Genomic DNA, 27,683 nt, shown 5'->3' on the forward strand with positions numbered 1-27,683 from the left:
ACACAATACAATGTTTTCCAAGTGCGGCGGTCATCAATCTCGACAGCCTGCCTTTGAGACCTATCCGCCTTTATCGTCCATAATGCATTTCACACACACACACACTCACTCGTACCACAACTCGTGGTCCACAAGGGTCGGGCTTCATTCGGACAGTAGAAAAGAAAACCCAATTTTTGAATAAAGAAATATGGACAAATTTATATTTTAGCTTAGCAAAAATGCATAGTGTTTAACATTTTTTACAAAAATAAACTAACAACACAATAGGTCATAAATGAAAGGGCACACTCAAATGTAAAACTCTAGTTTCGCCTATGATCTGATTATTTGCAGTGTCCAACAACCTATAAGAAAAAGTATTTATTTTAATTTTAAGTGGTCGCACTGTCACACTTCGTTACAGGGCCAACTCAATTGGAACGAAAATTAAAAAAATAAACACTACCTCTTCCCATTCAAAATCTAGAAAAATACCCAAAACAATTTGCACATTTAAAATGAACTTTTTTAAAAATTGTCGAATCAACAAACCAAAAAAAGGGTGGTCAATTTTTTCTTTTTTGTACTTTTTTAGGTGTGATTTATAGATCTACAGTGGCAATGTTACACATGATGTACAATTTTCTTGAAAATCTGTAATCAAACTTATTTTTTATTAGGTAGAGAAAATCTCTAGGCGTGAGTGCGGCGGCGCCAACAGTCGACAGGTAACTGAAAAATAGTTTCATCGTGACGAAGTATGGAAAAAACAATCGGTTTATTGTGCACCGACGCCAATCGTATCCTATCTAGTAGGTACTATAAAAAAAACAATTTTTATGCATATTGTTATTCGTCATCACAACGGTGTTTGGTTGTATTTCTACCGGATTCGAATCGAACAGAGTTTAATCGAACGTGTGATTTTTATCACTTTCCGCTTGTGACCTACCTAGTGCTGGCTTTTTTTTCTTTTTTCTCGTAATAGCGTTTGCAGAAAGGGTTGTAAAATTCATTTAACCTTTTTCTCAGTGACCGGGCGCAAGATTGAGTCATCCTCTATACACTATTGGCGGGGAGGGCGAATCGACTTAACGAGTTGCGGTCACGCGTCCAAACCCTCGAGTTGACCTTTCGCCGGTTCGGTCTTTCCGGCAACGACCTTTGTTTGTTGTTGTCGTTTCCTCCTGGATTTAATAGCACACCTAGGTACCTGCACATTTACACATTGGGTGGGTCCGGCAATAATCGTAAACGTGCGATGAGATCCGTCTAAAACAGTATTATATTATCTTCAGGTTTAACGAGTTTCCAAAACGCGAGCGCGGGGGGGGGGGTGCCAAATCAAATGGGCACGATGCTCTTTCAGTCGGATTAATTCTGCTACATTCTGCCCGAGCGATTGCCTGCCGACAATGCCGTGTATACAATCAACCGAGTAGGTAAACTCAGTTAACCCCTCTGTATAATATGTACACCAGTTTACGGATCACTGACTTTTGCTTTAAGCGCTCTTAGCTGAAAACGTCTCGCATAGTCTATAAATGCAGATATAGTAGTTTTCTGTATGAATTATTTATGTCTGGAAAACGCACACAAAGACACTCGGAATTGAAAACGAATCGTTTTAGTCCGGAAAACGCACAATATTATAAATGTTCCAAAGTAGAGGTTGGATACAAAAAGGTGGTGGAAAACACCGAATTAAAATTAAATCCTCGTTGCCGATAAATTGCGTCTGCAATAAATCACTATCAAATTGCTTCGATGACACTAGTACAGTAATAATTGAGTAAAAAAAATCATGGTAAATATGAATTAATAATAAACGGTTGGAAAAAAATAATCTGTTTACTGTTTCCTAATTGATTGACCTATGTAGAATTTTTTCGCACTTATTCTGACATTCCAAAGTAGGCATTGTAATTTTTAGTTTTTCATTGTTTAACAAATCCATTAAATTTATTATTAATGCAAATAAATATTTATATATTTTCACCGTACCGAAACGTTTATGATATTAAATATTATAGCAGATGTTATAGTGATAACACAGCAGTGTCCAGTTGTTCTAACGATTATTTTTTTTTTCCTAATAATAGACGTAAACACAAAATTATCCTCGTTTGGCGAAATTAATCACTTTCCCTCTGTTGTTGATCATTAACGAGCCGTTGAAACTTGAACGTTAAACTATTACGGTTTTGTGTCGTTTAGGAAGTTTAAGCAAACTAAAAAAAAAAACTAACTGTTACGTGTAGTCTCCTACCTACCTACTCGAGTTTGATGTTTTTATCAAAGGTTTCCCGCCGAGTTTTCTTTGTGAGGCGCCAAAGCCGGAAGTATGCGGGGAAGTCTTTGAAATCGCTGTTCGTCGAACTGTGTAAACTTTAACTAAAAACACTTGAAAGGGAAACGCGGGTCTTGGAAAAGCATTTACGCCGCGACTGATTGTGAGTGCTATAATCGCATTAACGGGGGACGGTAATTCTTAGGAACCTTGTATTCAAATTAGAACTGTAATCGTTTGAATAACTCTAACCGTCGCCTTTGAAATCAAAAAGGCCGCCACGTGTCTACCTTTGACGGTTCGACACGGCGTGGGGCGTCGTTAAAATTTCCTTTAATGCCCAAACGTTATATTAAATATCCAAGCAGACTTATTTTATTAAATGAAATTTTATATATAAAATTCTAAAATGTTTTCTTCTCTCTCTCTCTCTCTCTCTCTTTGGACTTAACGCTGCCTTGGCCTAAAGCGGCATGCTTTAATAGTAACTCGAGGGCATACTTCTTTACAAGCATTATGCGTTTTAATTTCAAAATCTAATAAAAAAAAAACCGGGCTGAAATAATATTTTATTTGCATAAATGGAGCATATATTTTTTTTTTTATAAATCTTCTGTTTTTTATGGTGGTAATAAAAAGAAATAAAAATGGCAATCGAACCCTTGCCATCGCCTGAGAGGAAAAATAAGTGCATAAGTCAATTATTATTAGGCGTTTTTTGTCTTTTTTATACCTTACACTTTGATCACAGACAGCCTTTTTCGACCAGTAGACTTTATTTTACTCCGTTTACGATGGTGATACTATTACATTGAAGACAAGGTAGACAAGGCGATAAAAAATTATTATTAAAATAGATATACTCTGATAGGAATTTCATTTAATACAAACTTTTTTACGCCACCAATGTTGTGCTTTGTGCGTTTATTGCTTTCAAATTCAACACTGAAAAAATTATAGAAAAAAAATTGCTTAATAAAAAATTAAAATAGGCTAAAAGCACCTAAATACTTATCCAACGAAATAAATCATAAAAATACAAATTGTTATTTTAGTAAAAATTGACCAAATGTGATATTATTGTTGTTAGTCGTTAATTTATTCAAATAATATGTACTTGAAGCATTTTGTTTACAAAGATTAACTTTTTTTTTTATCTCTTTTTTAGTACAATTATTATTCTAAAAGTATTTCTAACGCACACTTCAAATACTATGCTAGTCAGTCAACATTGTGTGTAATATTTGTTAAATATATGTTGTTGATAGTTGGTACATACATAATATAATGACTAATCATAGCAGTACACCTGTTTGTAATAGTAATAATACTAATAACGATGATTATTATTTATTACCGTTTCGGGTTAAGTGATAGTGACTCGTATGATATTGTGTTGTGCAATAGGAACGCGTGCTCCGGACGTTATCGAATATTAAAAAAAAAACAAAACCTAAAGCATTTAGATAATTCAACAACAATACGTGCAATGCCGAATACTTGACATGAGAAAAAAAAACACTTAACACACTCAAAACAAAAACACAGATATGGCTGTCGAAATTTCGAGTTACAAATATTTTTTCCAATAACTAACTAGTTCTCAATAAAACCCTTGTGTAATATATTTCAATGTTTGGTATATAATTAATTTATGGGTGATTAATAAAGGATATTATTGTCGAAACGTAAATAGTTAAAATAACCTATATTGAAAGCGGAATGAGTATTGCTATTTTAATTTTAAACGTTAACCCTCAGTGGTAACCTTTATTATATAAATGTTTTTAACAGCAATATTAAAAATAGTTTTTGTTTGTTAAATATGGGTAATAATGATTTTTTTTGGAAATTTTGTATAACTACTGTCTACCTCGCTCCCAGTCTATACATTTAAATACAAATAATTTGGGGAATTATATTTATCCAAAAACTGGTAATCGACCAGTCATTGTTTTCATCACATCTTTGTGTTTTTCACTGGTAAACATAATATAATATATATTTGACATTTGAAAGTCGTTCCTCGACAATACCCACTAACAAAATGGCATTTTCGATTCGAATGTATGAAACATAATTTTTGACCTTTGAAAATAATGATTTAAACGATTATTTTATACAAAACAACATTACAGTAACGTAACACTTTAGTTACTCTACACACGTTGTATAACAATATAATATTTCTTAAACCTGACCTATCGGTTATAGGTAGGTACTGTGTTTATGTAATAGTGTTTGTCCTTGTCATTGATGAGTCAACAAGATCGACGAACTTTTGACTTTCAAAATTCAACCCGTGTTTGAATATTTTTGAATCCAATAATATTAATTCAGTGTTTTTTTTTTTTTTTTAAATTGTTTAAACTTTGTCAGGTCAGAAAACAGGATGAACCGTACGTCCAAATTAGAATTACTAATATAATAATATACAGATATGTGCAAACAATGTTGTGCGATACGGTTTGTCGTTTATAGACCGGCAATGTGTTTTCCGTTTGTGTGTCAAACGCGGCTAACCGATAAAAAAAAAATATATAAACTGCGATAAGGTCAGGTCTCCGGCGAGTTTAAGATTATATAACCCGGCAAGTGGCCGTATTGATTAGGTAGGTATAATATCAGTATTAGTTTACCAACATTGTAATAATAATATTATTATACCTACTATTGCGCACGGTCTAGAATGTTTGGCGCCATTTTTTTAACGTTAGATTAAAATAATAATAATAATTATCGATATAGGTTTGACACGGTCCACGGACAAAGGCCAAAGCGAATTAGGTTGATCGTGAATCCAATAGAGACTAGTCTGGAATGAATGTGAAAAAAATATAGAAAACGTTATTTATACACCAGTCACCCGTGTACCTAAACCAATAACAATTGAATTTTCCAAAAAAAAATTTTAAAAATTGGCTAAAACTTAAGTAAAACAAAAAAAGTTGTATTATCAAAATTATTGATCATGCAGAAATTATGTATTAATTAATTTGAAAGCCTAATAATAAAATATAGTCTTGTTGGATTTATCAATCTAATAAAGGTGACTTTGTTGACTTACAGAGTCGAGAGTTGGATTAATTATAAAACGCCTCTGACGGCACTTTACTCATGTCGATTATTCTATTGTTTCTTATGAAAATAAATCTCTCGGGTAGTTGTCAACTCCGGGAACAATGCCTGTTGTATAATTAATTAGGGTTTTTAATCAAATCACGAATTAACACGAAGAAACAAAACATTAAATCGAAAAAAAAAAACCAATTGAACATTGAAAAACAACAGCTGTTGTAGATTGAACAAATTCAAAGCAATTCGTGTACATAGGTAAACTTTGGTAAACGTTCGTGTCGACTGTACTTTTGTGCCCGACAATGGCGTGTTCAGAATATATAATTACAAAACACATAACATAATCAATAAACAAAAAGGAAACGGCCGTTGAAGCTCGGGAAATCCGGTTCCATTGTACATCTTGTCACAAAGGAAGTTTGGAGGAGATTTACCGTGCAGTGTTAGCAGAATCCAATAATAAAAAAAAAAAATACAGAAAATTCGACGAACCTGTTGGGACTCCCCCCACCCCCTCCCCCTATTAAAATCAAATGGATCCAAGCCCTGAACTCAAGCCCAATCACCATGGAACTTTATTCTCCAAACTGTAAAGCTATTGGACCACCAGTAAAAAAAAAGATCAAATAGGCTATTATATGGGTTTTTATGGCTTCCGTTCAACAGGACTGAACAAGCACAGTTTTTTTTTTTAAAACGATACTTATACTTACTTAAGTGTAGCGCACCTGATACCTTTTACAAAACAAAGTGCTACTGCACTGTTTCAGTGTCTGGTCAGGTTACAGCGTGAACAATTTAGGTAACACACACGTTTTCCTTTAAAGTACCTAATTGCATCAAAGTGTTGTTAATTTAAAAAGTCATCTATACATACATTTACACATTACCATTAAGTTGTTGCCGAGAAGAAACGCTATCAAATGGCAATAACAATTATTTTATGATAATATATTGAGTGTATTATCCATAATGAATCACCCTGTACTGGTGATATATGCTTAGTAATTTTTTTATTATTGTAAAATAACATCAATAAAAATGAGTCAAGTCGATCACCCTGTATGTGAGGTTTTATGGAAATTCGTTTTATACTTACATAACATGGTTGTGTTAAATTGTAATTTTTCATACTTTCGTTTAAACCTTTATTTATTGGAAATTATTGGCACACGCAAAGTTATTGTACTTTTCCTTATTTTATTAGCTATTATCCAAAAATATGAATTCCCAAATGGGGGGTTGGTTAGGTTAGGTTGTTGTTTTTTTTTTACAATATACTTAAGAAATCAGATTTTTAATATCGATATTCATTGGAACAAAACGTTGACCGTGACCTCGCGTGCTCTTGTAACAATCGATGGGGTTTTTTTTTTTATTGTGAATTAATTTCTTTTTCACTATTAATGCATATTTTTTTTCGTTATAGTTCTTGGCCTATAAAATATGAACTATATTATTCGTTTAACGATTTTAGCCGTCTCGGTACGGTTCGTACAGCGTTTCAACACATCTGTATTGTTTGAACAATTATTATTATTAGTACTAAGTACCTATAGGTACACCGGGATTTTTTTTTTTAATACAGGAAGTGACAAATTATATTATCAATAGAAAAAAAAAATTTTTTTTACAACACTGTCCGCTCAATATTTTTTTTTAGTTCTTCATTGTAGTCGCGTTGGCCGGTCAACGCGACTAACAATAATTACAGATATCGGTGCGATTCGGAGAACGGATACTGTGTCGGAAGTGAAGTCGTTAAAACTGATACTAAACTGAACAAAAAAAAAAAAAAACTTTGATAAACGACATCGGAAGTGCAAAATTATCAGCTGCGCTTGTCGCGCCCTTGGACACGTTTAATTGCATTTGGCACTGACGTTTGCAACGGTCGTTTGGAGCTGTTTACAGTTTACAGCTAATGCAGTGTTCATAAACGCCTTCCGGTGGCATAATATCTCAATGACTGGTTTATTATAATACAATATAAAGGTATAGTGACCGTTTAGCCGTTTAAATAGGACAAAAAAAAAAACAAGGTTATTAGAATTTCGCGTTACAGTGGTTTTTTCCCCCGTGAAATACATAAAATTGTTCGTTTTAGATAAAAAAAAAAAAATGTTACAAATTTTTATACTTCAATACTCGAGTTAAACATATTGTTTTAAAAGGTAAATAAAAAAAGGGGCGACTTTTGAAAGCCTAGTAAAAGTGATTTTTATCACCTTGAAATAACATGTGCATTTTGTAAGTTAATGTGTAGGAAAACAAAATATACAGTTAGTACTCGTTTAGTTTTTTAATTTTTTTATTGGTTTTTTTTCATTTCTCGGAGTCAAGATATGACAAAAAATTTGACTCCGTCAAGCAAAAATATTTGTCTATTAAACAATTGGGTGTTACTCCACTTTTACAATAAACGACCCACTGGCTTAGCGCACACACTTGTTATTATAAGTAACATTGAAAGTGTTCAGGTGGAGAGCAAATTGGTTTTGTTTGCTTTTAATAAGATTGTGCCACAAAGTTTACATTGTAAACATCACAACCAGTATACATTTGAGATTTGAAGCTTTAAGTTTTATAAGAACAAATAAATGAAGAGCATTCAATTCATCGAAAAGTGGACTTTTAAACAAGTGTGCACTAAGAAGTGGGTACCTCGTCTAAACTCTAAACGGTTATAAGCCAAAAATGTATTTATCCAAAGCAATCATTTGTTTTTAATTAAAGCCAAATGCTTGAAAAATTTGTTTAAATTGTTTTAATTTGTTTTTCCTTAAATATAATATTAATGCACACATTTTATTCGAAACATTTTTTATCTTACATATTATTTTTTATACGTTATTTTATTATTCTATTTTTTTTTTTTTTAACGATTATTAAATTGAAATTCACCGAACTTCTCATATTGAACTAACGGGAGAGGTTATTCCAATGGGTAATAATACGTGTGATTTTTCAATTAACCGATGCGCAAAATAATAGGTATTATAACGTTATCAACGGATGTTGTTAATCGACTGTGGTAATTTCCTTGGAAAAAATTTCAGACATGATTGACGGGCCGGATTAAGCGATAAAAATTGTTAATTAATAGGCATATATTTTTTTAAGCCATTTAATTGATGTACGTCTAACGCGTTAAATTCACACGCGTTGGTCAGATGGCTTTACTTTTTTGTTGACATTTTTCTTTTTTTAAATAATCAATTGCACGTGGCAATTTTTTATGTTAATTTCAATATGTTTCAATTTCATTATGTTTTTTATTAAAATATAGAAAAGTATTATAACTACAATACGCGTTTGGGTTTTTTTGGGCAAAATTTAATTATACTTAAAAAAATATGTGCAAATATTTAGGAAATATTACAGTTTAGAAATTATGAGAAAACTTATTTATAACTAAAAATATCATGTCTACCTCTTTAGGGTCATTATTTTTTTTTTTTCTCCAAAACGACCTCTGACGTTTGTAAAAAAAAATGGAATCTTTAAAAATATACTCTAAGTCCGACCCACAAATTGATTTGATGACAAGTTGACATGATGGAAAATTATTCAAAAACAATTTAGTCAAATATTGCATAAATTATAGGTACCTATTGTTAAGTCTGTTATATTATATTATGTACATTTTTGTACACAGCAATAAAATGTTTTAATACAATTTCATTCGAATGATATTACAATAATACAGAATACACTTTTAATATTTTCTAAATACTATCAAAAAAATAATAAATTATACACAAGTCTTATACTATTCTCGACACAACAAACAATAACAGCTTTATTGATTATTATTATAGTTATAATATTTTCAACCGAACCAAACAAAAATAATTAGAAAGTATCTATATTGTGTTTTATGTTCAATTATTAGTACTTATTAGTTTGGCACAAGTTTTTATTAAATTTAATTAAATAGCATATTTATCGGTTTTTTTTATTGTCGAGCTGTGTATTATTAAAGAAAACCTATAAAAAAAAATATCATTGTATTGGTACTTATTTCATAAACCGTTTCATAAATAGTTTTTATTATGTTGCACACAAGATTTTAATTCTAGTACATTTTTGCTATGCGATGGTAAACAGTAGAGTAGTATACAACGACAAAAATTGTATAAATTATCATTCTGGTTGTTATGATAAAACAAAAGGAAAATGACTAAATTATTATCATTTTTATTTATGTTATAAATAATTTTCCTGGTCCCTTACACGAGTATTTTCTGTTCGACCCAGTTTTTTTTTTAAGAGGAAAACTTAAACTAATAAAATATCATCTGCTCAAGGTCGGGTCAATTAACGGTGTGTATGAAGGTTTTCAAGTTTAATCAATTGTTACAAAATTCGTCACGAGTTGCGATTAATAAAATAATATCATTTAAGTTAATTGAAATAAAAAGTATTTTTTTATACATACAATAATATATATTTTATTATTTTAAAACTGTTTCGCTTTAAAAAATAAAACTTTTTTTTGTTTGATTAAATCTACGTGTATTTTAATATATTTAATATTATTATGCTCTCAGTAGGAGAGAAGTTTGGCAAGTGTTGGTTTATTAAATTTACCTTGCAAATAAGGTTTGTGGTTGATTATTGTGCTACTCAAGTAAGCAAAAACTTACAAAACTTTTTCGTAGGCATGCAAGTTCTCAGATTAAACTCTAAATTTTGTTGAAAACTTTTGCAATTAGAACTTTTTTATAAAAGTTATTAAACGGCTATTGAAATGTTATTTTTAGATAAAGTTCCAGCAAACAGTTTCGACTATTCCGATTTATAATACTTGGGAAATGTTTTTTGAAACATAATGATTTGTTTGGTGTGGTGCTGTTAGTATTTTATTTTTGTGTTCGGATCAACAGCTAGTCCCTGTAATTCGCCATGGGAGGCGGTAACGACTATGACAAAATATATGTTATATTATAATATAAAGAAGTGGTGTTTTATTATGCATTCCGTGAATCTGTCGTTTTCCAAAAGGATACAGTCGGTTTCCGGTCGTTGAACGTTTATAATTCGACTTGATTTCCGCATATATTATTATTATTATTACCATCATACTTGCCTAGAATCCACGGGAAACCGTATAATAAAATACGGATTATTACCGTGATGTGCGGTGGGCACAAGATTAATGGACGGGGCCGTGTCGTATGCTAATTTATATTATAATATACCAAAAGCAGATCGGACCGTAACCATGGTTACGGTAAATAATGGTAATAATAACAACAACAACAACAGTGACAGCGGCGCTACCGCCGGTCTCGTGTGCGATTCCACATAAATATCGCCCCCATCTACCGCATATTATATACCTATATATATATTATACACAAAGTAATCCTGTAATGTCTTCTCAACCGCCATAACGGTTAAATGGCTATCAAATTGCGCCACGAGGAAGACAATAACAATTATTATTATTATTATTATTAATGTTACACACGATCCACCCTCGAGAGACATTAATTGTCACACCGTCGTCCGCGAGGAGTTCCAAAAAGTTTAGTGTAAACCCACCAAAATGCATGATCAAAACAGTTCTTGATCCGGTTAAATAGATTACACCGGTCCTCGAGCCCTTCGTGTCGAACCCACTACTAATTGCTCGAATTGCGGTCTTAAATTAAATCCAAGCAAGACCTGGCCAAGCCGAGAGATTAACCTAAACGCTAGAGTTATTAATTCACAATGGTCTCACCAGTATCCGACACGAATCTCCACCAGACACTCGGAAGGGTAGAATAGATGATAAATCTTTGGATTTATCATGATCCACGTTGGATCATAAAATATAATATGTCTTATAATCGGCTAAATTTCTGACAGCTAATTTTGTTTGAATGGGATGCTGATTCTGTCCTATCACTATCCCATTCCTTCTAACGAGTCGGTTTACGAAGTCATCCTCAGGCAACAAGAATTTTCAAATTTCAGTAGAGTTCAGCAGAGCAATACAGAACACGTTGAAAATACCACATCTAGTCGTGACAAAGAAAATGTGATCCCAGTACTTAATTACCTTTGCTATTATTATTATTCTGTAATTAGTCACGACTACCCGACGGCGTGCTCTTCTGGTACAGTTACTTTAGATTTCCAAGACCACGTTATGACCACGATTACTCTTGTTGTATTCGTATGTCATATACCCGCGGGATAACTTCCCGTTAGCTTTCCGACTTCCCGGAAGTCACTAATCTCAGCCACGATGCCAACTAATACATTGAACCGTGTTGTTGTTTTTCAGTATGCAAACGTGGAATTCGCATTGATGGCACCCGCCGGGTACGATGATCGCTTTGCCCATATCCATTCAGATGCGCATCCTGTGGACGCTGGCCATGGGCACGGTGTTCGTGCTTTTGGTCCAGTACCAGTCGTCCAACGTGTGGCCGCAACAGCAGAGCCAGCTGAGCAACCGGCTGGACCCGGTCGCCGAGGACCTGGTCTCCTTGGCCCTGTCCAAGGTGGTCATTGACGACGACATGACGCTGTCCAAGGAAGTGTTGTTGGGAATCACCAGACAGATTGCCAGGTACGTGGTGTACAGTTCCGGGTGCAACGTGTCGCCGGTAAACGGCAGCCCGTCGCCCAGCACCATATACATCATCACCCCGACGTACAGGCGACCCGAACAGATAGCAGACCTCACTAGGATGGCGCAGACGCTCATGCTGGTCCGGGACATCCATTGGCTGGTCGTCGAGGACTCGGAGGCCAAGTCGCAGTTGCTCTCCTCGTTGCTCCATTCTTTCGGCATCAGATTCACTCATCTCACAGGTTAGTCATATTTCAATTTCCAGTAAAAACCATAAACGTTAAGGGAGCAGAGACGTCTTGGCAGAGTTTTTCAAGGATTTGGTCCGACGGATCGAATCTTTAAGTCGGTTGTGACCGAAACAAAAATCTCTCAACTGTCAAAAACTGAATCTTTCAATAGACTGTCTAGCCTGCTAATGAATTACTTTATTAGCTATGTGCTAAACCTATGAGAAAATTGTGGAATATGGTCCCAACTCCGCCTAACCTAATCTTCTTCTTATTCCATACAAATGGGGTCAGCCGGCTATATTTACTGACCTAAACTTTTTGCCCCTCTCGCATGTCCCATGATCCCAAACCGGGAAGAGCGGTTAATCCAAATTGACCATCCTATTGGACAAAGTAGTAGGTTTTAAATAAACCGGTTGAGTTATTAAAGCAAACGAAAAATAACGTGGAGGTGTAACCTGCTCCGCTTGTGTGGGATTAAGGAAAAAATAATATTACTGGACACAAGTACTATTTATTTGTGTTCTTAAAATGTATACAACAACAAACAAAACACCTTACAAACGTAATAATATAATCATTGTCTTCTATTCTTAGAAGGAAACTATTGCTTACAGTTAAATGTTAACACTGATGATTAGCTGTATTATTCGAAACCAACAAGTGAAACCATAACAATTTTAACAAGTACAAAGATACATATTTAATAACACATTGCAATTTTAACCTTGTTTGATTGTTGTTAAATTGTTTTTGCGGATATATTGTAGCATCATCTAATCCAAACAAATGCTTTTTTGGCAATGCAATAATATTGTGGTAAATTTTTTTTATAAACGCGGAAGTAAAATAACAATTATTCAGTTTTCACAATAACAGTATTCAAAAGTAGTAATTCCCGCAGAAAACAACAACAATAACATTATTACAGCAGAGGGAAATAATTGACTTTACAATGCAATGATGCTATTTGTGAAATTTTTGTTGTTGAATATATATTATATTTTTTCCTAATAATTAGTTGTCTAATAACTAGTTGTCTCTTGTACTTTTAAAAATCCGTTTTACAACAGCTATAGCCACCAACTACTAACCATCAAAACCACTAAATTATTAGTATCAAAAATACCAAAACAACAAAAAACATAAAAAAATAGAGGTTCTCTCCCCCTTTTCCAATCTATAAACCGATTGTATTTAAATTTACTCACTAAAATCTAAAGTTATGGTATCAATGCTCTAAAGTACATCACAATCTAAGCTAAACAATTATATTTACAGGTATATATTTTATTTATTCCCTGCTCCTTCTTTTGGCGGGGTTAATTGTTGGGGGTATTTTTTCTTAAAACTATATGTTTAGGTACAGTCAATAAAGAGGTGTGTTAAAAAGTAGGTTGTTCAAATTTGTTTGTATCAGACGCACACGCCGATTTCAAACGTTCTGCTTAGGTAGGTAAACAAGAAAATAGCAACAACAACTTCTCGTCTCCATTTCATCATATTAAAATCGAAATGTGAAAAATTGTTTACCACGCATGCCGTACTGAAATATATGCTTTAATAATAATAATAAAAGTGTAACAGACATTTCAAAGAAAAGTTTGTTACTAGAGTTTATAATATACGAACGTAACCTTTACAACAAAATCGTTCAGCCAGAAGAAGTTTTTTTTCTAAAAGACATTTTTTCAATCATTATGAAATTCTTTTCGCTGTTGATTTTATTGAGGATTGGTTGGTGTGATTTTACGTTCGCCGAACGTGGAACGAGAGAGGTTTGTGATCTTATAAACAACAAATATTGGATGAAGTACCTCCAAGAGCAAGTGAATGGCGAAAACTTATCCATGAGCATTATGCCGAGCAAAGTAGGTTGCCTAGATACATCTAAGCTCGATAATGCTAAATTGAGTGATGCGCTGAGATGTGTAGCAAACATTCTCAATTGCCAGTTCGTCGGTCATTTACTGGAGTTTATGGTTATGTTAGATACATTGGCAGTGGACGTGTACGATCGACTAAAGAATGATCAGAACGACAATGGGTTCGTTCAACAGAGTAGTGATTTTTGGCGAACATGGCGATTCGAAGCTTTACCATTGTTACTCAAGATGAGGCCAATTATAGCAATGTGGACCGGTACGTTTCGTAGACTACACCAACTGCTCGAAGCGAGATTAAAAGTATATCGAGACTTCGAGAACTTATGGACCGCCGTTGAATCATTTAACTTGTATTTGAACGGCAAAGCGCTGCAGCCCACGAAACCACCAGCTACCGATCACGAGGCCTACACGAGGGTCTCACTTGTCCACGCTACTTTACAACACACGTTGTACACGTACTACAAGAATAGTAAGTGTCAACAAGCAGAATGGATGAAATCAATGTGGCCGCCCGAGGATGGCCAGGGACCAGAATCGGCGAGAACGGCTATTAGGCGAAGGACGAAGTCGGTAATTACCACGCTTAAGGATATTGTCTTGAAAATAAATCTAGCTCAGCACGACAGGGATCATCCCGAACAGGCATACCAACCGCAAGCTATCTTTGTCGAATTGAACATACAACCATTTGGCTTTGTCAAGCCCGGCACGATTGTCAAGTGGTTGTGGAACGGAGTCAAAACGGACGTGTTCCAAGTATACAATGAGATTCAGAAAGAATACCGTGACGATACTGCCCGAATGTACTACGCGTTGAGCGTTAGAACCGTCGTAGTTACGTTTTTTTCTTATTTGTCTCAGTTCTTGCAGATTTATGTACAATACGTTATGGTTAACGAGAACGAACGTTTCGCAAAGAAAATCAAAAAGGAATTCGCTCCTTTGTTGGGTGTCCGATTGATGATCGCCAAAATGACATATTTCTTGAGGAACAGTGCTCTGAATAACATTTACATCATACACGAACGCATTGAAGAACCCCCGAAAAACGCCGGAACCTTATCGGTACATGATTTACAATGTATGGTGAACATATACTTGGCCACGTTAACGAATATTTTGGAAGTGGAAATTCACCCAATACCGGTCAACAAAAAGAACGTGGGTTTGGTGTTGGACGAGTTGCTGGACGTCATGGCATATAGTGTAACTATTGTTGAGGAAGAAGAGATCAAAGAACCCTACGGAATGTTTGCAGTTTTCGATGGATTACATTTTAGTGTCAGTCGAAATACTGCGAAATTTATATTCTCCACTATGGTGTTGTATTTGGCGGTCAGAATAGTTATCATGGCCCTTTAAAAGAATATTGTATAAACACACACAAATTTACGTTTCATATTTTTTTGTAAAAATACTAATTTGTTAAAATCTGTACGACTTACATAAAATAATTGTTAACGTTTATTTACTAATAAATATTTCTAACAACACTGTACATAAACAAATGATTATTTTTTTCATACTCGATTAAATGTACTCCAAGAGCCACTGTACATTTTAAGGTGCTTTTTTAATTAGCGCGTTACTAAATTTAGCACTATTGAACTTAGATGTAGCTTAGTTGTAATAATATTTAATGCTTTTAAAATGTTTAGGTGGTTCAAATAAGGATTTTTGTAAAAATCCTTTTTTTTATAAGTCCCATCATTAGATAGAATGTTTTAAAAATTGAATGTAGCAGTCGTTGGATGCTCTAGTTTTTTATGTTTTGTTAACAATTTTATTATGGTTTTAACTCCATTAGATAGTAATTAACAAATGGAAACAGAACCAGCACAGATATTAGTGGCAAAGTTGGGACGAATTGCAATATGGAGACTGAGATATCAAGGGTCTTTAAGAATAATCATTATACCTGAATGTGATAAAATAACTTTCAAATAAAAACTTCGATTCGAATCTGAGGATAGTGCGTTCAAACCAGCACAGTCCAATCCAAGCACATGAAGTTAGTATTCAAGTAAGGTGCAGAGTCCGCAGGCTCTAGAAACGTTTATTTGAAAGTGATTTTATCACTTTCAGTTATGCTAGTTCTTGAAGACCTGTGACCTCTCCTCCCCTCTATCCCTCGACCCATCTGTACTGACATGTTTATATTTTAGATGCGAATGATGAAAACACATCTTGTTAATTTTTTAATTAGCTTATTTTTTAGTTTAGGTGTCTTTAGCTTTAGGAGTTTTAGCGTCATAGGTCGGAAAGTTAGACCGAATGTAATTCTAGAATGGAACTAGAATGATTATTCTTAACGACCCTTGCTCCGCTGTCTCCATGATCCGTTTCTACTGTGCACCTGCTCACTGTAATGGCTCTGTTTTAGCCTTTTGTCAATTACTAATTAAGGCAGTTAAAACCATTGTGGTGTAAGTGACAATTTCGTAAAAGTGGAGTTAGGTATTGTAGGGATATCTTAAAAAAAAAATTTAGAGAATGGCAAAGTAGAGTAATTTGAGACTCATAATCTTTACCACCATGATCTTTAGCACCCTGCAAGCTTATATTACAAACAAGCGCAATCACATTTTGTGTTTTTTCTTCGAATAAGCTTATAGCATAGTTTAGATGGTGTATGCCTTTTAAAGAAAAATATACAACTGTATTTGGTTGGTTATTATTTTTTTTTTTTTCGTGGTATCTGTTCCAAAATTTTTTTACGATTTCCGAAGAGCTTGTTATTGTAATAGGGTCTCAGCAGATGTGTTTTAAGTATTTATTTTCCGACTTTAGTCCTGTACTACGCATAAAAAGGCAAAATAATGAATTATAGGAATTCTAGTACTACACTCATTTTCAAGCTGAACACCTGACTTCTTATATTTGTACAACACAACATTATGTTTAGCTACATGCCGTTGATTTTTTGTTACTGCTTTACCAGATTAAATATGTTTTAATAATGAAATATATATATATATTTATCACAGTTACTAAGCCCAGAGTTTGGTTATTATTTATTATAGCCAGCACACGTGTGAAAATGTGATAATATTGTAAGAGAGATCAAAAAATTAATTATTTCATTAATTTTTTAATGAAAAGATTCACTTAGATTTACTAAGTGAGTAAAATTTTGTTGAATTTCGTAATTCACCATTAGCGGCAGTACTATAAATGATGAATGCCTATACTATTTACACCGCCGATTTTTAGATAGTGTATGAATAAATTGCTCGGTATATGCTTATGATCACGAAATAAAAAGAACAACATTTTTATAGTATTCACATAATTTATAAAATTGTCTTTGATAGCGTATCACGGAATTCATAATAAAATACCAAAAACAAATGAATTAATCAGAAAAAAGCCACTTTAAATTGTACTGTGGCCCTTGGAGTGCATTAAATCAAAGTATGAGAATAATAATCATTTGGTTGTTTACAGAGTTGTTGGAAATATTTATTTTTACACAAACATTAACTTATATTTTAATATGGGTAAGTTGCTCTTGTTACATTCATATAACCATAGAACTATTGATACACGTATCATGATATTTATGCCAGATTGTATGGGTTTTAACAAATTCGTTCTTTAACAAAAAAATATCAAATGAAAATTTGTGTGTATTCACATAATATTATTTTTAATTACCAGGATAAGAACTCTGGCCGCCAAATACAAAATCCCAACGGCGAATATAAATGTCGCAATATCTTCATTAGATCGCATCGCAGTAGCTTTATGATGTAATCCATTGAACACTGCTGAGGTTTTGGGTGGTTTATCCTTTATGTCTTTCTCAACAATAGTTTCACTGTACGCCATGACTTCCAGCAACTCGTCCAACACCAAACCCACGTTCTTTTTGCTGACCGGTATTGGGTGAATTTCCACTTCCAAAATATTTCTTAACGTGGCCAAGTATATGTTCACCATACATTGTAAATCATGTACCGATAAGGTTCCGGCGTTTTTCGGGGGTTCTTCAATGGGTTCGTGTATGTTGTAAATGTTATTCAGAGCAGTGTTCCTCAAGAAATATGTCATTTTGGCGATCATCAATCGGACACCCAACAAAGGAGCGAATTCCTTTTTGATTTTCTTTGTGAAACGTTCGTTCTCGTTAACCATAACGTATTGTACATAAGTCTGCAAGAACTGAGACAAATAAGAAAAAAACGTAACTACGACGGTTCTAACGCTCAACGCGTAGTACATTCGGGCAGTATCGTCACGGTAATCTTTCTGAATCTCATTGTATACTTGGAACACGTCCGTTTTGACTCCGTTCCACAACCACTTGACAATCGTGCCGGGCTTGACAAAGCCAAATGGTTGTATGTTCAAAATTTAAAATATGTTAAAAGGTGCTAAAAAAACTATAAATTATGTTACACTTGTGTGCGGCACTTGAGTGCATGGAAAACAAAAACAATTGTTTACCATACATATCGTACTGAAATTTATGTTTTAATAATAATACTGTGACAGATATTTCGAAGACTAGTTTGTTACTAGAGTTTATAATATACGTACGTAACCATTAAAACAAAACCGTTCGGCCAGAAGAAGTTTATTTTTCCAATCGGTATGAAATTCTTTTTGCTGTTGATTTTATTGTGGATAAGTTGGCATGATTTTACGATCGCCGAATGTGGAACAAGAGAGGTTTGTGATCTTATAAACAACAAATATTGGATGAAGTACCTCCAAGAGCAAGTGAATGGCGAAAACTTATCCATGAGCATTATGCCGAGCAAAGTAGTTTGCCTAGATACATCTAAGCTCGATAATGCTAAATTGAGTGATGCGCTGAGAGGTGTAGCAAACATTCTCAACTGCCAGTTCGTCGGTCATTTACTGGAGTTTATGGTTATGTTAGATACATTGGCAGTGGACGTGTACGATCGGCTAAAGAATGATCAGAACGACAATGGGTTCGTTCAACAGAGTAGTGATTTTTGGCAAACATGGCGATTCGAAGCTTTACCATTGTTATTCAAGATGAGGCCGATTATAGCAATGTGGACCGGTACGTTTCGTAGACTACACCAGCTGCTCGAAACGAGGTTGAAAGTATATCGAGACTTCGAGAACTTATGGGACGCCATAGAATCATTTAACTTGTATTTGAACGGCAAAGCGCTGCAGCCCACAGAACCACCAGCTACCGATCACGAGGCCTACACGAGGGTCTCACTTGTCCACGCTACTTTACAACACACGTTGTACACGTACTACAAGAATAGTAAGTGTCAACAAGCAGAATGGATGAAATCAATGTGGCCGCCCGAGGACGGCCAGGGACCAGAATCGGCGAGAACGGCTATTAGGCGAAGGACGAAGTCGGTAATTACCACGCTTAAGGATATTGTCTTGAAAATAAATCTAGCTCAGCACGACAGGGATCATCCCGAACAGGCATACCAACCGCAAGCTATCTTTGTCGAATTGAACATACAACCATTTGACTTTGTCAAGCCCGGCACGATTGTCAAGTGGTTGTGGAACGGAGTCAAAACGGACGTGTTCCAAGTATACAATGAGATTCAGAAAGAATACCGTGACGATACTGCCCGAATGTACTACGCGTTGAGCGTTAGAACCGTCGTAGTTACGTTTTTTTCTTATTTGTCTCAGTTCTTGCAGATTTATGTACAATACGTTATGGTTAACGAGAACGAACGTTTCACAAAGAAAATCAAAAAGGAATTCGCTCCTTTGTTGGGTGTCCGATTGATGATCGCCAAAATGACATATTTCTTGAGGAATAGTGCTCTGAATAACATTTACAACATACACGAACGCATTGAAGAACCCCCGAAAAACGCCGGAACCTTATGGGTATATGATTTAAAATGTATGGTGGACATATATTTGGCCACGTTAAGAAATATTTTGGAAGTTGAAATTCACCCAATACCGGTCAGCAAAAAGAACGTGGGTTTGGTGTTAGACGATTTGCTGGACGTCATGGCATATAGTGTAACTATTGTTGAGGAAGAAGAGATCAAAGAACCCTACGGAATGTTTGCAGTTTTCGATGGGTTACATCATGAAGTTAGTCGAAATACTGTGAAATTTATATTCTCCACTGGGTTGTTGTATTTGGCGGTCAGAATAGTTATCATGGCCCTTTAAAAGAATATTGTATAAACACACAGAAATTTACGTTTCATATTTTTTTGTAAAAATACTAATTTGTTAAAACCTGTACGACTTACATAAAATAATTGTTAACGTTTATTTACTAATAAATATTTCTAAAAAAATTTTGTATAAACACACACAAATTTACGTTTCATATTTTTTTGTAAAAATTACTAATTTGTTAAAACCCGTACAATCTGGCATACATATGTATCAATAGTTCTATGGTTATAAACAAACTCGACTTATATAAAATAATTGTTAATGTTTATTTACTAATAAATATTTCTAACAACATTGTACATAACCAAATGATTATTTTTTTATACTCGATTTAATGCACTCCAAGAGCCACTGTACATTTTAAGGTGCCTTTTTAATTAGCGCGTTACTTAATTTAGCACTATTGAACTTAGATGTATCTAGGCAACCCACTTTGCTCGACATAATGCACATGGACAAGTTCTCGTCATACGTTTGCACGAGCAGGTACTTCATCCAGTATTTATTGTTTATAAGATCACAAACCTTTCTCGTTCCACGTTCGGCGAACGTAAAATCACACCAACCAATCCACAATAAAATCAACAGCAAAAATAATTTCATACTGATTGGAAAAATAAACTTCTTCTGGGTGAACGATTTTATTGTAAAGGTTACGTTAGTATATTATAAACTCTAGTAACAAACTATTCTTTGAAATATCTGTTACACTTTTGTTATAAAAGCATATATATATTTCAGTACGGTATGCGTGGTAAACAATTTTTTTTGTTTTTCATACACGTAAGTTGTGCTGCACACAACGTTTAACAAGATTTATCGTTTTATTAACACATTTTCAATTTCAATATGGAACTCTAATTCTTTAACTGTACTAGGTTGGCCTGAATTTCACAACATAAAACATTTTTAAGGGAACGATAAAAAGTAATTTTATTTAAAATCAGGTAAAATCCACACACATTCGACCAATTTTGTTAAAATAATCACTATAAATTAATATGAATTATTTGCTATTATTTTATCTTAGTTCCTATATAGAGCCGTGGAAAACACTCATAATCAAACTCTAGTTAAAACTATATGATGATATATTTAAACTTGCTTTTGAAGTGGTCTTCGAAATGTATAAATAAAACTTTTAATTAAATTAAAAATAATCTCGATTGTAAACTCCGGAAATAAAAATATAATTAAAACATGTTAAAATATGTTAGAATGTATGATAGGAATCTACAATTCTTGATTTAGAAAAAAAACACTATTTAGTTCACTTAAAAATCGTATAATTATTAAATATCACTACAGTATAATTCTGTCAGCTGTGTACCTTAAGTAAACCTAATCTTTTTGGTGTTGTTTTAATTTTAAATTTTCATCGAAAACATTTATCTTAGGTAAAAAGCTTTATATTTCAATAATATTTAATACTTTTAAATTCTTTAAGTGGCTCAAATAAGGATTTTTGTGAAAATCCGGTTTTTATGATTTCCATCATTAGAGAGAATGTTTTAAAATTGATTGTAGCAGTAGTCGGATGCTTTAATTTTTTATGTTTTGTTAACAATTTTATTATGGTTTTAACTCCATTTGGTAGTAATTAACAAATGAAAACAGAATCAGCACAGTGAGTAGTGGCAAATTTGGGACGGATCCCAATATGGAGACAGAGATACGAGGCTGAGGATAGTAAGTTCAAACCAGCACAGTCTAATCCAAGCACATGAAGTTAGTATTCAAGTAAGGTGCAGTGTCCGCAGGCTCTAGAAACGTTTATTTGAAAGTGATTTTATCACTTTCAGTTATGCTAATTCTTGAAGACCTGTGACCTCTCCTCCCCTCTATCCCTCGACCCATCTGTACTGACATGTTTATATTTTAGATGCGAATGATGAAAACACATCTTGTTTTTTTAATAAGCTTATTTTTTAGTTTAGGTGTCTTTAGCTTTAGGAGTTTTAGCGTCATAGGTCTGAAAGTTAGACCGAATGTAATTCTAGAATGGAACTAGAACAATACTTATTCCTAACGACCCTTGTCCCCTCAGCTTCCATGATCCGTTTCTACTGTGCACCTGCTCACTGTAATGGCTCTGTTTTTGCCATTTGTTAATTACTAACTAAAGCAGTTGAAACTATTGTGGTGTAAGTGACAATTTCGTAAAAGTGGAGTTGGGTATTGTAGGATTATCTTAAAAAAAAAATTTATGGAATGGCAAAGTAGAGTAATTCGAGACTCATAATCTTAACCACCATATGCCAGCACAAAGCAAGCTTAAACAAGCGCAAACACTTTTTTTTTTTAAATAAACCTATAGCATAGTTTAGATGGTGTATGCCTTTTAAAGTAAAATATAAAATTGTATTTTATTAGTTATTATTTTTTTTTTCATGGTATCTGTTCTAAAATTTGTTTACGATTTCCGATGAGCTTGTTATTGTAATAGGGTTACAGCAGATGTGTTTTTAGTATTTTTTTTCTGACTTTAGTCCTGTACTACGCATGAAACGGCAAAATAATGAACTCCTATAATAAAGTTTAAAATAATCGAAATAATATTAGGTAATATTATTTAGTTGTAATAGTCTTGGTCCACAGACTCCGTTATTATGTAGAAGAAAAGAATATTATTTTAGAATTTTTAAGATTGCACAATGCACTTATGTGTAATTTTTTACTATAAAAATTTAGGTTAATTTAATTCTTCTGCTTCTGTTAATTTTTAGTTATGAATAATTATCATTAACATAATATTATACACGACTTTGTATTTTAAGAACTACTATTCGATATCTGGTTAAATCGTAAAATATTAGAACAATGCATTTTATTTTGTAAAACAACTTCAAAAAATAGACAAAACAAACATCCAGTGTTCTTAATCAGACAAGTGTTCTGAAGCAATTTAGATAATATACTCTCTATGACGATGGAAATCTTGCTGTAAATCCGCTTAAAAAAAAAATTAAAATTAAATAAGACAATGCACCAAGACACTTAAGTTGTTTCACATACAATAATCATGACAACTTGAATAATAAAGAATTAATTAATTACTGTTACTCGTGTCCCCGTAGGTTAGGTTAGGTTAAGTTAGGCTGTTCGTGGAATAAGGCTAGAGGAAAATTTCTTGTTATGTTAGGTGGGCTTGTAGGAAAACAGTTTGGAAACCGCTGGTCTAGTTAAAAGCATCGTTGAAATCAAAATGAAATACTGTCGGCTTTAATATTGCAATTAATCATTTTCATACTTAAAACCGTATCCGAAAATCAAAACGTATTTTAATAAAATTGTCACATTGACACGTCTGTTCCATAATAGCACATATTAATACAATATATTTACATGTTGTATCGTGCACGTGGTAGTATATATTTTGCAGTGTCATTTTATGAAAACCGCTTGTAACACAATATCGATGCTTAGGCAAGGAATAAAATAATTACTCTGCTGTGTTCGGTCGTTACAAAATAGGTAGCGATTGTTTTTTACATTTTTGTTTTTTTTATAAAACACAAATGAGCTGTTATGCGATTCTAAGTGCTCTCGTTGCCCTATTGGGTTTTCCCCGTCGGCAGTCACACGTGGTTCTTGCGGGATCGCCATGTTGCATTGTTATCGATGAACGAAATTCAGTTGTCGTTTTCTCAGAATATTAAGATGTTATTGTTTGCCGACCGATTGTACACTCACGCACAATGCTCGAAAACAAATCGCTGTAAAAGAAGACTCAATGCGGCCTAATAACCCACCTTAAGAATAAGATATTCATCTTTTCTTAAGCACCATTTATTTTCCGTCCCATATAAACAGCAGGTTAATAATAATATTACTTTAAGCGTAAAGTAGATATTATTATATTGTGTGAATAAAATGACACGAAAATAAACTGATTTTTAAGAAAATCATATCTGCTGTATTTTCCGTACAAATTTAGAGCGCGCATTCGACTATTTTCATACAGGCCATAATTTTAAGTTTAAACATACTATGTAAATTGTTTAGTGTTTTTATCGACTCACACGAATCACAAATAACAATGTAAAACACGCTAATTACTAATAAACGAAGACAATATTATTCATTACAAGAACACAAGAGTCAACTGTCGAGTCAATCTCATTATCATATATTATTTTGTTGTGATAACATTCGCAGTCGAACACATAACCTTGGAATTATTTGTAAACCATTTATATTTTACTGTTCATGCAACACAAATGGCTCAATAAAGTTGTTTAATGGTTCTATAAAACCAATCTTTAGGGAAATATTTAGTGAACTTTCATGCAACACGGGGTTAGACTTGAAACTTCAATAACTTCAAGAATAGTTATCCAAAATTGGTTATCGACCATTCAACATTTTCAGTAAATTATTTTCAATTTAAAAATTTAATGAAATGTATGCGTTACCATTATTAATTTGAAAGGGGGATCACATTATATAAAAACACTATGAAAAAATCAAATGTCAATTATTAATTAAACTCAATGAGACATTGAGTGGTTCACGATAAAATATGATCACTTAGTGTAAAAGGCCAGTAGACCTGATTTTAATATAGCAGCTCAAAGTCTACTTTTGATCACAATATTTGAAATCGATAGAAACCAAATTTCCCAACTCTTTTCCTACGATTATGGGAGACCATTTTTGGAATTTTTAGGGTTATTTTTTTTATTTACCGCGTAGAAACCAGAAACCGAAAAATATTTCAAATATTACTGATTTTCCGTGTTTCTCTTGCAAAAACGGTATGGTGTATCCACTTAAATACATTTTGGAGACAGTCAAAGACGAAGAATTACACTGGCTTGCGTCCTGAATGGATTTGAAATGCTCATTCGTTTCCATATTGTGTTAACCGTTAAGTACACCATTCACCGTCTCGTCACTTAGCTTTTTGTACATAAATTACAAACCACACGCTGTAACGGTACGCTTTATTAATTCAAGTTCACGACGTGTACCGGTTGTTTTTGTCTTTTGAATATATTATTATTTTCTCAGACGTCGTGTGCCGCTCAATAACAACAATAAGAATAACACTACATTTTCTATTATAAAATACAATTGCACTTCCGCAACAGTATTTATAAAAATATATACATACATATATTACATATTTAAACGGAATACCGTGAGAGCATGTTCTTGTGTCCGTCCAATGTCTTTTTTTTTTTCATTTTTTACGACCATTATCGCGTGCGTTTTATTACAGAAGATAATAGTGTAAGCGTGAGTGTATTTTAGTTCAAAGCCAACAACTAAAATCATTATCAATGGGCTGTCATTCATCAAATAACCGGTAGTATTTATGTATATAATATATTTTTCTCGATATTATTAACAGATTTCGTCGACCGTATTAGTAGCTCTATTTTTTAATAATTTCTTTTATCTAAACCAACTAAAAACGCCTACACTTATGTCTGGCAACATTGAAATCACAAACAGTTCAACGACAACCCAACCTAACCTGACCGGAGTGAACTAGGGTTTTGTATACCGAGAAAAAGTCAAATGTTTACCACCATATAAAATCCGTAGGAATGAATCGCAAATTCGGAGCCCAGCCAACGACGGTTTTTAAAAGCACAGTGTGCCAACTACAAGTATTGGTTTACTCTCAGTCCCGACTTTTAAAGGAACCTTTTGTGGTACCTATGTACTTATGGAGTCCATTGTCAGTGTGGTATGAAAAGAAAAAACTTCGAACCGCGTTGTAAAAAACCATTCAGCCGGTATCATCTTTAGAAACTGCGACTGAACAATAACAATAACAAGGCAATTATTATGTTAAGCTAATATCGCAATATCGGAAGCAATACAAATTGGTTTCAATTCTAATATTTCATTGGGCTTAACGCGACTAACATATTTTCTTGTAAGTCGATATGAATTGTCTTGAATAACATGTGGCAAGTGACGAACGTTATTCCAAGTTTAAAAAAAAAAATGATACAAATCCTGGTTGATAACATAACCTGAGTTATGTGCTTATTTCGGATGTTATCATAAAAAAAAAAAAGATAACGTCAAATTTCTCAACAGAAAAAAAATCGTATGATGATTTTAAACTTTAAATAGATAAATAAAACTTTTATTTATTAAAACCCGACCTACTCTGTGAACGTTAACAGTACCCGCCATAATAAATACAACAGAACGGTTTTGACATTAAAAAAAAAACCTGGATACCGCAATGGTTAAACCGTGGTCATTATATTATGTTCACTTAGATAACAATAATAATAAGTAATATGATAATATTAATGTGCGATAACAAACAAATTTCCAAGGTTTCCAATTTCAGCTACCGCGTTTATATAACCGTCGTTGCCACAAGGGTTACCACTGTTGATCATTTCGAGCACATTAATATGATCATTTATAATAAAACAATATTTATTGATAAAATTTACATTGATATGTTAGGTAATCAATCGATTTAGGCTGATTGATATTTGTATAAAGTTTTATTTGATATTGCTTAGTCCAATGTCGAATGGGGCACTGCATTGTAACCAGATTCAAAACTTTTATTAGTCCTATTAATATACTTAAGAGAAATACCGACATAACAATTATTAACTTTCTTTTTTACAAGTCATTAGATACAATTTCACTGTAATCTTCGTGTAAATACATAATAATTAAGCTATTATTCAGATTCTGATTATTCGTTGGTCCCTGGTGTCAGTACACTAATTATATAGGACAATTTGTACTTATGAAAACAAACTAATTACCATAATATAATTTATTAAACGGTAACCAAAGTTGTAGCAAAGTTGTTATTACTTGTGTAACTAACTCGAAATAACTTGCAACAGGACGGACGCCACGGTTGATGACTGCAACTTGGAATTTCATTACTAAGATTGGTATTTTACATTTAACCAAACACGACAAACTTTGAACACCGTTTAAGTTTAACATCTATACAGGGTGTAGCATTAAGGGGAAAAAACACTCGTTTTCTCCCTAAATAATAGCAATTTTGTAGTTTGACCTTTAAGACGATATCCAAATTTGTATCTTTTTTTTATTTCTAGCCTTTCTAGCCTGAGAACAATTTTCCGAAAACTATGGCAATCGGAGTACAAGTGTAAAATTGGCAATGACAATTTATGGCTATTAGTTGTCTACGACGGGTTGTTAATAGAAATGTACAGAACGTCTGTCGACCGGAATGAATGGTTCTCGGGGAACGTTTGAAACAACCGTATAAACACAGCATTGTTTTATTAGTGGATTTATTGATTTTCCAGAGCAACCGAGGTTTGCCCGGACAATTATTATATTATATTAAAGTGGTCGGTTAAGCGGTAAACAAAAAAAAAATGAAAGAAAACAAATCGATTTTTCCCCAGAGACCGGATTGCGTTCAAACAAGACACCCAAAATCTTAAGTAGCTTTAAGCGGCTTAGCCTTAAGTATCTGCTCCGCTGGTTGCGGTGTATAATATTATGTA

General features: G+C 33.5%; 1 protein-coding gene across 4 annotated transcripts in view; it reads left to right on the forward strand.

Moving 5' to 3' along the window:
* Nucleotides 1-27,683, forward strand: part of LOC126836365 (galactosylgalactosylxylosylprotein 3-beta-glucuronosyltransferase P-like) — a 48,524-nt gene that overhangs the window by 6,446 nt on the left and 14,395 nt on the right. The window contains exons 2-3 of one of the 4 annotated variants that reach the window (XM_050569645.1): nt 663-710; nt 11,631-12,163. In XM_050569645.1, coding sequence (XP_050425602.1) covers nt 11,674-12,163 — 490 coding nt within the window. In that variant the 5' untranslated portion in view covers nt 663-710; nt 11,631-11,673. The other 3 variants (XM_050569646.1, XM_050569647.1, XM_050569644.1) reach the window with 3 other exon arrangements.

This window comes from Adelges cooleyi, unplaced genomic scaffold (genome assembly GCF_023614345.1).
Source record: "Adelges cooleyi isolate 19-005CV unplaced genomic scaffold, UGA_ACOO_1.1 ACOO_flye_CR_arks_rails_tigmint_CR_PRNA_247, whole genome shotgun sequence".
In the NCBI taxonomy this organism is placed as follows: domain Eukaryota; kingdom Metazoa; phylum Arthropoda; class Insecta; order Hemiptera; family Adelgidae; genus Adelges; species Adelges cooleyi.